The sequence below is a fragment of the Mauremys mutica genome, chromosome 6 (assembly GCF_020497125.1).
Source record: "Mauremys mutica isolate MM-2020 ecotype Southern chromosome 6, ASM2049712v1, whole genome shotgun sequence".
Classification (NCBI taxonomy): Eukaryota; Metazoa; Chordata; order Testudines; family Geoemydidae; genus Mauremys; species Mauremys mutica.
The window spans coordinates 87,277,127-87,290,441 of NC_059077.1; the positions used below are offsets into that span (position 1 = coordinate 87,277,127).

Consider the following 13,315-nt stretch of genomic DNA (forward strand, 5'->3'; position numbering starts at 1 on the left):
ATTTGTTTCCTGGACACTGAAAACATCTAAGCTTTATGGGACAGATTCTGCTGTATTGCACCAGTGTAAATCCAGATTTAAATCTGTTACTAATAACAGAATCTGTCCAAAAGTGACTAACATAAATCAAAATTCGTATCATCTTAGAAAAGTTCCTCTATGTGGCCTGAGCAAAGTAAATGCATTTGTATAAGAATCCTCAAAAGTAATTTCCACTAGGAGTTGTACAAAATAAAAATCTTTATCAGAGCGCCTGGTCATGTAATATAATTTCCTGCTTCTCACCATGCTGGGATAAAAAGACAGTACAATCTTTAACAGAATAAATTGAAACATGAGAACAATATCTGAATAGTGACAAAGGGCATGATTTTGATCTCTGCTGAATCAGCCAATTAGAAGTGACTCTGAAGTCGGTGGTCTCAGACTAGCTCTGATTTTTTTTTTTGTGCTGTTTCTGTCAAGCAAAGGGGCTAGTGATCATCTAGCTCATGCTACATAGGGATTCCCCTGGTATGGCCCGTGTCCTTTGCAGCTGCCAGTATAAGGGCAGTGGGGGGACAGGGAGACAGGCCTAGACTATGTTGCACTCTGTCAACTTGTGGCTGGCCTTTTGGCCAGTTGTATAATTTAGAGCAATGCCTGGGCTGCTCTAAAAATATAGCAGGGGCTAAATCAGGTCCTAAGCTCAGGGAACTACAAACTCATGTGATGCTTCAAGCTGCATTCAGCAGATACTGGGTGCAGCTGAGGATGAGGCCAATGGGGTTATAATCAGTGATGAGCTGCTAAAATCTTAACAACCGGTTCCCTATAAAAAGTTCTGATTTAAGGGATATGCCATGGTATGTATTTTTTGTATCTTTTTCCATAAGACATGGCAATGCATTGAGTCACTGGGAGTCATACTTAACAATAAAAAATGTCCGTATTTTCCTGAGAGCCTATATAAGAAAAAGACCCATATAGTGATTTTAGAACCAAAAAGCCTGACATGTCTGGGAAAATATGGATGTATGTTAACCTTACCTAAAGTTATTTTTTAAAAAGATTGGTCTGAACTAGAAATGAGCTCTGTTTCACATGTGTGGGTCCCCACCACTCCCTGGGGGTGTGCTAGGGTGACCAGATGTCCCAATTTTTATAGGGACAGTCCTGATTTCTGGGTCTTTTTCTTATATAGCTCCTATTAACCCCCCCCCCAATCCTGATTTTTCACACTTGCTGTCTGGTCAGCCTAGGTGTGCACATGTGTGGGTCCCAGAAGCTCCGTGCCCCCCTCACTGAAGCAGATGTGCAGGGTTACTGCCCTGGGAACTGCAGGGCACCAGTGGACATGGGGCTGGCTGCAGACAGGGGCGTGGGGCAGGACTAGCTGGAGGCAGGGGGTGCGGGGATGGCTGTGGGCAGGGCAGGGTGGTGGGTACTCACGGGGAGAGCGGCTCAGAGCAGCCCAGGCAGCAGCAGGAGCCCCAGGGCCAGGGGTTGGGGGAGCAGCAATAGGGCCCAGGGCCAGGCGGCGGCCCACATGGCTCCCACAGCGCAGCGCCCCTGGTGGCCGGAGGAGGAATTACATCACTTCCTGTCCGGAGCCCATCAAAGCCACAGCGCCCCCTCGCAGGGAAGTGGGTTAACAACCAGTTCTAAAACTGCTTCAAAATTTAACAACTGGTTCATGTGAACCGGTGCGATCCAGCTCACCACTGGTTATACAGGTGTAATCACAATGTATATGAGACCAGCCTCAAAGATGTGTTTTTTTTTGTTTGTTTGTTTGTTTTTAATTTTAAAAGCCTCTTGCCTCCATCTGTAATACAGGTTCTGCAACAAAGTTGTTGTTTAATCTTCTTTGTTTTCTTCCTAACAGCCATGCCCTAGAACTTACACAATGATGTATTTCAGCATTACTTAGTATAATAATAGTTTACATTGATATAGCACCACTCATTATGAAGGCTCAGAGAGCACTGGGAACCAGTAGCTGAGCCAGCACTCTGATCAATTAAACACCAATTAATTCCCCCTTCTTTCCTCATACCTGACTCTGCCCAATTAGAATGGGCTGATAAGGACTAAAGAGCCAATTAGCCCATTAATGCAGAGGGTAGAGCAAAGCACAGGAAAGAAGTGCTAGGGGAGAGGCAGGCTTGTGGAGCCGGAACCAAGATGATCTCTTGGTGGAGATCTTTCCTCTCATCAATAGAGGGCTGAGGAAAAACTGGTGCTATAAATGAGATGTATGGTGGGAATAGCAATGTAAATAAACTACATGGTGGTGGTTAACAACTGAAGGTCTTCAAACAGTCTGTGTAGAGTAAGTAGAAGACAGGGGCAGGACTTTGAAATGTATCTATCTCTGCGGTAGAGACCAGCAATGAGGAGGGGAGATTTATATTTTAAAATGTTGGACCCGAAAGTAACATCTAAGATTATTACTATTGAAAAGTTAGCAGCAATTATTTTTAAAGTCTGCTTGCTTGAGGCATTTGACAGCATTTTGTGTTTAGTCACATCCTATTTTCCCTGCATAGTCAGACCCTGATTCTGCATGTGCTTAACTTTGACTCCATTTGGGTTACGCACATGCCTAAAAAGTTCAGCAAGAGTTCAGTTTAGCTTTTCTGAGGACTGAAATGCTTTGGTCCAACGAAAGTCAGTGGGCTCAGCATAGGGTATCTGGGTGATGTTTAATGGCCTGTGAAAACAGGAGGTCCTACTAGATGATGGTGCCTTCTGGCCTTTAGCTTTATAAAAGACTCTGATAAATAGCAACATGAGTGCAGGAAAAACCCTTACAATTTTTAAATGATTTTTTAAAAAGCATATCAGAATATACAATTGGGGTATACAATTGATTTTTTTTAATTAATACATTGTAAATATATAAGTTGATAGTAACTTATAAAATACTCTGGATACAGATCAGACACTGTCAAAGTTTGCAAGTCTAAATGCCCCTTATATATTCTTTAATATCTCCTGCTACAAACATAGCTGTCAACTACAAATTGTTGGCTGCAAGAGTGTTTAAAAGCCCAGCTTCTGTGTTCGACTATATTGTGCTAACAAATGCTAGGTGGTAGAATTGTTTGGTTTGTGGGCATTAACTTGACATGAGTGGGACTCAGATGACAAAGGCTGCTCAAGGGGAAGATCCCTTTTTCTCCTCTCCCCAGGCTCCTGAATAGGGGTCTTATTAAAGAAATCCATTTACATTGCAATTTTAACAAGAGGAGTTACACCAGGGATATTTTTGACACACTGCATTTATCAGATTTTGAGCTCTTGTTGCAAGCATGCACCACCAGGCTGTCAACTTTACTCCACCTACCACTTGTGTGACAAGGCAAAAATTCTGCTAGTCCAAAAAAAACCCAATCTATAGAGCAGATGTAGTGTAACATGTACCTCCATGCTCGCATCCCAGGTGTGTGTGCACGCAAAGTTTCTGAGGACAAATGTTGGGCATACATTTTAGGCAAAACTCCCAGTGATAGGATTTAATTCCAGGACTCTATCTCTCTCTGTAAGGATAACAGTGGGTCAAAAATATCCCTAATGTAACTCCACTGGCTTCAGTGGAATTACACCAAGCATGTAATTGACTCAGTAAATCTGCACTTGAATACAAACATTGAAATCGTGTTTCACTTTTGTGTTGTGTGTTGCATTATTGTTATGATACTTTATAGTCTTCTGTTTGTTCTTCATGGCATTCTCCTTAAATGCATTGAATCTATAACTTTTAAATAAACGATAAAAGATTAAAAATCAAACTCCAAAAACTCAAACTTTCGTATAGCTGCTCCAGGATATGAATAAAAGCATATTTTCAAAACACTCAGTGTTGGCCTAACTCTGCACTCATTGAAGTCAATAGGAGTTTTACCACTTGAATTAAATTATGTATCTTTAGTCCTGTGAGATTTTTCAGTTACTACAGTGATAAGTACTGTGGAAGTGCTCACAAATATGAATATATATTTTATACTCAGTATTTGAAATACCAATGGAGCTCTCAGTTCAGAGAGAGGGAGAACTCCTTCCCATTTCAGGATATGTGAAAACAGTTTACAGGTAAACATAGACCATCCCTGACAGCTGTTTATCTAACCTGTTCTTAAAAACCTCCAATAATAGGGATTTCATAGCCTCTCTTGGGAGCCTATTCCAGAGCTTACCTACCTTTTAGGGTTAGAAATTTTTTCTTATCTAACCTAAATCTCCCTTCCTAAGCCTATAATTTTTTGTCCTACCTTCAGTGGACATTGGGGACAATTGATCAGTCCTCCTTATAACAGCCCTTAACATATCTGAAGACTGTTATTAGTTCCCCCTCTCAGCCTTGTTTTCTCAAGCCCATGGGCAGCAGGTATCCTAGTCTGGAGGAGGCTGTGCCTCCCCAAACAGCCAGGCGTGGCCTTGCCCACACTCTGCCCTTAGGATTCTCCCCACCCCCTCCTTACTTCCTGCTCGACACAGCTCCTGAGCTGGGGGCACTAACCAGGGGCCGGAGCTGGCAGCTGCGGCGGGGGGGGGGGGTATTCTGGCAGGGGAACATGAAAGGGGCAGAGCCTCAGGCAGATGGGGGCCTGGGGTACTAGCCTCCCCCAGCTAGCAATTAATGCATTGACAATGCTGAAGACTAAAGAAGGCTATTTTTTAACCTTTCTTCATAGGTCACGTTTTCTAAACCTTTTATCATTTTTGGCAATCCCCTTTGGACTCTCTCCAATTTGTCCATATCTTTCCAAAAATGTAGTGCCCAGGATTCATAGAATATTAGGGTTGGAAGGGACCTCAAGAGGTCATCTAGTCCAACTCCCTGCTCAAAGCATGACCTCAACTAAATCATCCCAGCCAGGGCTTTGTCAAGCCTGATCTCAAAAACCTCAAAGGAAGGAGATTCCATCACTTCCCCAGGTAACCCAACACAGTACTCCAACAGAGGCCTCACCAGGGCCGTGTAGAGTGGAACAATTACTCTCTATGTCTTGCATAGAATTCTGTTGTACACCCCAGAATGTTAGCCTGACTCCTAAAAGGGGTACAATAGCCTGGAAAGGTTGAGAACCACTGTTGTCTATACCATACCTGTTCTTAGTGCTCACACTGCACGCCACAGCCTTCGTAGCTAGGCTTGCCAATTTTCTAATCAAACAAAACTGAACACCCCTGCCTTGCCGCTCTTCTGAGGCCCTGCCCCTGCCCTTGCTCACTCTCCCCCACCCTTATTCACTTTCACTGGGCTGGGGGCAGGGGTTTGTGGTGCAGGAGAGAGGTGTGGGGTCTGGGGAGGGGCCGGGGATGAGGGGTTTCGGGTATGGGAGAGGGCTCTGGGCTGGGGCAGGGGTTGTGGTGCAAGGGGGTGTGTGGTATGGGCTCAGGGCTGGGGGTCTGGGTGAGGCCAGAAATTAGGGGCTCAGGGTGCAGTGGAGAGCTCTGATGTTATGCTATGCAAAGCACAGGGGATCTTTTCGGGGGGAAAGGCAAATACGCCACATTTATTGAAAATACAACAGTTAGTGTATGCTTTTCAGTCTCACATACGCACTCTCTCTCTCTCCTGCCAGTTGATGTTTATAGTTACCAGTCTGTTGTAGATCAAGTCAATCTAATGGCCAGTTAGACTGAGCACGAGTGAAGAGCTGGGCTCTTGTCGGTCGGAATTCGATGCTCCAAGGCTTTGCAGGACTGAACCCAGAGTTCCATGGCAAAACACCCCAGCTTTATAGTTGTAAATTCCCATTTGAGTCTATGCATTTTGCAATATCATCCTGTAATCATTAGTCCTTAAGTGGTGTTATCATTTGTTGGTTATTGTCGGGCTTCCTATTGTTATCTCCTATTTGTTGTTTCGCTTTCGGGGGTGCCTGCCTCACCTCTGAGATCATCAATGCTGCTACCATGTTTAGCATCGGATACAATGGATGTTTTCTGATTGTCTCCTGGTTTTTTCCAAGTCTCTCACTTTTTCTTGACCATCTGGACATTTGTGATGGCTTTCACACCTTATCTTTTCCTGATGCATGTATTCCTCATTTACACAAACAATCTCTCACAGAAACCTTCAAAGGTATACAGACAGCAGTATTGTATATTCAGCAGTATACATTGTAAACCAAGCCTTGCTAAATCTTATAACTCAAACAATTCACTTTGGGGCTTCAGGCCCTCAACATTCCTCTAATCTCCTTAACATAGACACAATACAAGATCCTGTCTCTTACTTTCTAAACCTTAAAACAAAGAAATGTATATTTAACTAGATTTCCTATATGTATTACAAATTAGGCAATCATAGTAGACATTATAACTTATCCTAAAACAAAAGGGTGACCATAATCTGTTATAAGGATTGTTCTGGTCTGTCATTCCTTTCTGCTATTCAAAAAGGGTGACTGGCAGGATGAAATCAAATCATACATTAATTCTCACAGTACAGTTATAAAATCCTGCTCCTACACTGGGCTGGGGCAGGAGGTTGGGGTGCATGAGAGGGTGAGGATTCAAGTTGTGGGTGCAGGCTCTGGGGTGGGGTTAGGGATGAAGGGTTTGGGAGGGAGGAGGGGGCTCCAGGCTGGGGCAGGAGGTTGTGGGGCAGGGGTGTGAGGGCTCCAGCTGGGGGTATGGGCTCTTGGGTGGGGCCAAGGATGAGGGGGTTGGAGTGCAGGGGTGGGGCAGGGGATTTGAGGTGCGGGGTCCCTGTGGCGCTTACTGCAGCTCCCAGAAAGTGGCCACCAGGTCCCTGCAGTGCAGCCCCATGGCACGTGGGCAGCACGGAGGCTCCACCCACTGCCCTCACGCCTGCGAGTGCTGTTCCCACAGCTCCTGTTAGTCGCAGTTCCTGGCCAATGTGAGCTGCGGAGCTGGCACTAGGGACGAGGGTAGCACTCAGAGCCTCCATGGCCACCATGTGCCTAGAGGTCGCAAGGACCTGGTGGCCACTTCCAGGAGCTGTGCAGAGCTAGGGCAGGCAGGGAACCTGCCTTAACCCCGGCTCCCTGCTGTGCCCCCAACCACACTTTCAACAGCCTGGTTGGCAGTGCCGACCGGAGCCGCCAGGGTCCCTTTTTGAACAGGCACTCTAGTAGAAAACCGGACATCTGGCAACCCTAGTTGTAGCTCTGTGGCACACTGAGTTGCACCCTATTAATGGTGCAGCATCCAAGACAGTGGCTTCCTGGTGATCTGATGTTTTCATTTTCTCTCCTTTAGAATCATGAATAGGTAGGGACCAGCTAATGGGATCAGAACATATCATGTATAACGGACTAGTTCTCTCTGGAATCATGTGGCTCTAAGACATTCTTAAATAGGGATATAGATAACAGGTTGTAATTATAGTGTTCTGTACCTTTCCATCTTCTTACTCCATCCATCTCCACCACCACGGGCTGTTTTTGTTCTAAGCAGGGTCCAACCTGTGGAAACACAAAATTGAGTTACTCAGGTGCAGGGGAGGTTCGAGTGGCTTTGTACTATAAACTCCTTAGGTCAAGGAACTTGTCCCAGACCATGCTAAAATAAACAGAGCCTTTGCACCCTTAGCACTTTCATCATTTTCCTTGCAAAGGTGGCAAATGCTGACTTTTCCAAATCTGCAGCAAGGACCCCCTTCTCCTGGGACTGCTTTGAGCCCAGGCCTTTAGCTTAATCCCACCTGTGCCCCAACAGAAACTGAGTGCAGGGGAACGGGGGTGAGACAATGGGAGGAAGAAGCGAGGCAGGCGGGGAAGAGAGCAATAGAGGGAGGAGAAGAGAAAATGTTCCGGGGGAGGAAGAACATGTGAGAGGGGAAAGGAGAGAGACAGACGAGGGGGCGGCTGGGCGCGCGAGAGAAGAGGTGAGCCTGAGAGAGAGGAGAGAAGGGGGGAGGAGGCGTAGGGAGGGGCAACGGCGGGCTGCGAGGCAGGCAGGCAGGGAGGGGTGGAGGGATGCTGAAGCTGGGCTGGAGACAGGCGAGCAGAGCCTGACGCAGCAGCAGCAGCGGTCCCAGCCTCTGGCGCAGACCCCAGTCTCTTCACACGCCGCCGGGGCTTGTGGTTTAGGCGCGCGGCCCCGTGTGGGGCTGGCTGCGGGGAAGCGCCTGGGCTCGGGCGGCAGCGGCATGGTGTCCGCTCCGCGGCTGGAGCCGCCGCCTCGGGGCTGAGCGGCCGCCGAGCTCTGCTCTAGCTGCACTGCGCGGCCCGGGGTGGGTGGCTCCAGGTGCCCGGGCGGCTGGGCTCGCTCCCCCCGGGGGCTGTGGTGCATGTTCGCCCCCTGCGAGTGCATGAGGCGAGGCGGCAGGAGGACCATGAAAATGATCCGGTTCCGGAGCTCGAGCATCAGGTCCCTGAGCCAGGAGATGAAATGCACCATCCGACTGCTGGACGACTCCGAGATCTCCTGCCATATCCAGGTGCCTGGCGGGGGACATGGGGTGGGGAGCCTGGGTTTGCCCGAAGATGGGTGAGTGGGAAGGATTTCCCTGTTCTAAACCACAGGCAGCCCCAAGGCTGTAAAACACAATACTCCACCCTCTGGCCTCTCAGGCCCCTCTGCAGGATCAGCCACGCCAGGGGGCACTTACAGCTCTGCCCCCCTTAATATATCCTCCCTCCCCGGTAACACGCCGCCTGTCCCCTCTTCCCTTCTAGCCCATGGGCTCTTCGGCACATAATCGTGCATTGACATTTACCCCGTGCGTGTCATTCCATCCAGTTGTATTCCTTTCTCTCTCACACACACTGCCGGGTGCGTTCACTACGGGAGCATGGAGAAGTTGTGTATATGGGGAGTGAGAGCCTCTAGAGAAGCAGGCAGGGAAAGCAAAGGTCTAATAAACAGCGTGGTTACGGGAGAGAGAGTGATTGGGGAAAACTTCCAGAAGAAAAATTGTTAGCGAATTGCTGTGAAGGGACAATACTGTACTGCAAATTAACGAACTTCACTGGAATAACTGGTGCTGGAAAAACTTGTATAGTGGGGGGTGCTGAGAGCCATTGTGCCAAACTGAAAACCCTGTTTATGATGAAAACCCCTTCAAACCAGGGGGGTGCAGGAGCACCCCTAGTTCCAGCACCTTGGAAATGCTGGCTGTAGTAGTAGTACTGTTGTAACTCCATTGACGTAGCAGGAGTGATGCTAGGGACAAATCTGATCCATTGTGTCTAAGTGTGTGTGTAATGTTTGTGTCTCCATGACATACTGAAAAATATTTATTTCCTTGTAAAACATTGCAATGGAAAAAAGAAACAAAGAAAGTATAACGAGGTTTACAATTGGTACTGCAATGCCAAATCTGCCTGAGAGCAATTAGCTATTGATTGTAAATTGCATTTCTGTTTTCTAGTAGTGGTGGATCCTGCAGTTTTTCTTGTGTTCCGTCTCCTTCCTCACACTGAAAGATATTTATTTATTTGGTGGTAACAAAATCCATTGAGTTGGGATGTGTGTGCTGTTGTATGTTGCAGGCTTTTGCAGCAGCAGACCTCGCCCTGCTGTTGGGAACAGCTGAGTTGCTGCCCTGTTGCACAGGAAACAAGTGCTCTCTGGTGCTTTGATCTGTGCAGGTAATTGGGTCACAGCCAGCCCCCCTTTCACCTCCAAAGGTCCTACTTATCGTTAGGCTCTACACCATTTGTTAATGGCAAAGTGATAGGCAGTTCCTGTGGGGTGCCCTTTCTACCTGTCCTTTATTTTTCCTGTCTAGGACCGGAGAGCACCTTCTATGTGAATGAGCAGATACAGTGCCCTTTGGCAGCTTTGCTGCTGCTCCTGCTCCTGCTGTGTACAGTGAAGGAAATGTATTCAGGGTGTGTTTAATGGAAGAGCAGATATGCTAATTTGCACCTGAAATACGCTATGGACTGACACACAGTTTTTTTCTTTTTATTATTCCACTCTGTTCTGGCAAAGTGACCAATAACCATGTGAGAATTTATTAACCCTTCCCCATTTATTTTGAAGTGCCTGGAATCTGGTTCTGTTCAATATTCTCATGGACTAAACTTGATTTCTTATTGAGAGTTATATGAGAAGCTTCATGAATTACAAGTGTTGTTGGATCTATTGGACAAAAAAATGTTATTAGTATAAAGATAAGGGGGGAGGAAAATATTCCTAGTACCTAAAGTTTCCTAGGATAAAAAAAGCTCCAGTACAACAGCATGCACTAATGAAGTGTTTGACCTGTTCCTCGTTATGATGGTATGTGATGGACCTCATTACCAATGTCAGCAAAACATTATTTTGAAAGCAGGATCCAAAAGTGTTTGCACTCAGGCAATATTGAGCATTGAGAAAATTCATAGCATTCAAAGTGAACCGTATCTGAAGGAATGAGCTGAGCCTGATATTTCCCCATGATTTAAGGTAGAAAATAGTTCCTCACATGAGGATTTTTAATCTAATTTAACACAGCTGAACTGGTAAAATCAGGGTGATTTTATTGTGCTCGCCTTTCCTTACTCTTACCAGCCTGAAAAAAGACGGACCCATCTGAGGGAACCACACAATGTAAAAAAGCCTGTTAAATTTCTAATGCAGCAGAGTTTGTTGTCTGCCTGTGATAATATTTTTGACAGACCCGGTTTGTGTGAAATGGGAATACTCCTAATAAAATCCAAGCTCGGATATGGTCCTCTCATGTGAAGAATGCAGAGAATTCTGTAAGCATTTGAGGCCAAATTCTTCCCTGTGTAATCGTACTGACTTCGCTGAAGTTACACTAGGGATTAATTTGGCCCTTCATGTCAGAAGAGAATGCTTCTTTTCCTTTGCTAGGCCGTAGGTCACCACAGACCTAATTTCAAGAGATACTGAGCACCCACAACTTGAATTGTAGTCATTGGGATTTGTGAATTCACAGCACCTCTGAAAATCAGGATCCATTAATTTTGCAACTTTTTTTGCTTGAGACAAATGCTGTTCTGATTTACTTCCTGGGCAGTTACATTAACTGTCACATAATGGGATTCTTCAGAGTGTAAATCAGTGTAGAATTTGATTCTTGTTCTTGTAAAATGTCTAGAAGTAGCAAGGAATTACTGACATCATATACATGCAGTACTAAATTCTTTGGTAATTGAACAGTGTAGTTATGAGATCATAGCTTTAATGAGTGCATGAACCTGGATGTCCTTCAGAATGGCACTTGTGTAACCTTAATACTGCAAAACACTGCACATCTCTGACATCATTGGAAAAAAGAGTATCTTTATATAACAAAGAACTTAGGTTGAGAGTCTCATCTGCTGCAAATCCGACTAGTTCCATATACTTACTGGAGCTACAGTTACACCAGCTGAGAATCTGGCCTCTGATGCCCTGGAAGGTTAAACAAGGTGCAGTCCTTTAGGGACTCTGCAGAGTGAGTGCCAAGTGATTAGTTTATTATGGTAATGGAAACAGTTAATGGAAACAGTTTGGTTATTCTGTAACTATGTTGCATTTGTGGTATTAAAATGATATATGTAGCAAAATAGCAACATTTTAAAGTGTTTTAAACTGTCATAGTTATGAAGACAACCCTGAAAACTTAAACCCATTATAAATTGTGTCTTCTTGAGTCTGCAAACAGCCTAAAACAATAGATCTAACAGATGTGAATGTCTTCATTTTTCTATATGGGTTGTGGACCCTGAAACCTAAGGATGACTGTGTAAATGTCAACATTGTTTATTTCACTGCTGAGCACTTTAGCAGAAAACTCCAGCCAATGTACATGTTTCACAATCCCAAACTGCCTTCCATTCTCTCCCATCTGCCAAAAGCCCAAACCGTCTCCTGCTTAGCTGGCAGGGCCTCCATTTTCCCCCCAATAACACATACGGTGCAGTTATACTTTGTCAGTGCAAAAATCTTTAATGTATAAAAAACTGAATATGAAGAGACAATATATAAAATTTGAATGATTAGACTATAGCTACTGTACTGATTGTATTTTAATTAAAATGTAAAATATCTCTAGTTAAAATTTTAAACGAATCAGCCACACAATTTCCAGTCTGTCAAAAATCCAGGGACTTCACTGTGGAACATACAAGGCCTTGCTTAAAACATATTACCTTTTGTTAGGCCTTTCTTAGCTTAACTCCATTATTGAACAAGTGAACAAAATCCAAGCTTCACCGGCAGAAGTGTCTCTTCAACTTCTGCATCTTGTGTGGACTTAATGGAATGGACAAAATTCTTCAGGGACCTACATGACACTCTTAAGTTAATCTTTGCATGCAAGATGAATAGAGCTGACTTGTCCAGATAGGGCATTCAGTGGAGATGCAGAACAGGTGCAACACCACTTGCTTGCAGAGGGCAAAAAAATGTGTTTGTAGCAGGAGAATGGAGTGTAGTTTGCCAAAAATAGGGTATGTGAAAATGAAAATCCAATTCGGACAATTCTTCAGTGGTACACACAAACATGAGCACCCACACACACACTTTAAAATTTCCATGCAGCCTAGTAGACATCCTCACAGTTTCACAAAACTCCTGCACACCTTCCCAGAATCACAGAAAAAAAATTGTTTGGACAAATTTTTTTTGCATGTTAGCTATGTTATCAAAATGCTGCATATTCATAAGGGAGAGAGCAGCCCATGCTGTGGGGTAATAGCAGTAATGCCAGAATTGTGACAGCTGGAAAACACTGGACAGTAACATTTTGATGATTACCAGGACAGTAGAGTCTAATTGCTCAAATATGGAATCTGAGCACTGGTAGTATGGGTGTAGTAAGAAATAGAGAGGGGCCCACATTCTGTCTGTTTTTTTGGGGTGTGTGTGTGTGAGAAATGCAGCTATACATAGTTTGTAACATGTGCTGTCTCAACTTTTACACTGCCAAATCCTGTTTGAATATATATACCCTTGACCATAGCTGTGTTACAGGCGTGGAGTTATTTTAGAGCTCATGATAGGCACTTCAACATAAAGCTAAACAAATATACTCATTTGTATACCAGTTAGTAGCTTCATTGCAGAATTTGGCCCAACAAAAAATGCAACCAGAATTGTGCATTCTTCAGCCAAACCATAAAGGACACTTCGGGTTAACTGGGTTAAAAAAATGTGACTCAATTTTCTTTGTGTAAATTTAATGGGATTAAAGGAAAAATAAGACCAGTGTTTGCGTTTTAGCATTAAGGTTCTTTCAAGTGGTGCTTCGGTCACTCAAGAGGCTAATAGTGCCTACTGCTGGAAATGATTTTTCTTTGTGAAATATCAAATTATGGAGTGGGTTGGGGAGAGACTAATATGAATCATTCATTTGCAGATTCTAGCCAACTGGTCTGTAGAACTGTCATCATGTAGGTCATCAAGTACCTTAGGG

General features: G+C 44.8%; 1 protein-coding gene and 1 long non-coding RNA gene across 4 annotated transcripts in view; one reads left to right on the forward strand and one right to left on the reverse strand.

Moving 5' to 3' along the window:
- The window catches only part of FRMD3 (FERM domain containing 3), a 239,809-nt gene that overhangs the window by 12,526 nt on the left and 213,968 nt on the right, over nucleotides 1–13,315 (forward strand). The window contains exon 1 of one of the 3 annotated variants that reach the window (XM_045022401.1): nucleotides 8,105–8,401. The exons of 1 other annotated variant lie outside the window; for it this stretch is intronic. In XM_045022401.1, coding sequence (XP_044878336.1) covers nucleotides 8,252–8,401 — 150 coding nt within the window. In that variant the 5' untranslated portion in view covers nucleotides 8,105–8,251. Of the gene's footprint in view, nucleotides 1–8,104; nucleotides 8,402–13,315 lie in introns of those variants that run through there. One more of the 3 variants, XM_045022404.1, reaches the window with a different exon arrangement.
- On the reverse strand, nucleotides 5,299–7,845 carry LOC123373391. Its single transcript, XR_006580702.1, has 3 exons — nucleotides 7,546–7,845; nucleotides 7,358–7,424; nucleotides 5,299–6,068 (listed from the first exon to the last, which is right to left on the reverse strand). It is a non-coding gene; the product is annotated as an uncharacterized LOC123373391 (long non-coding RNA).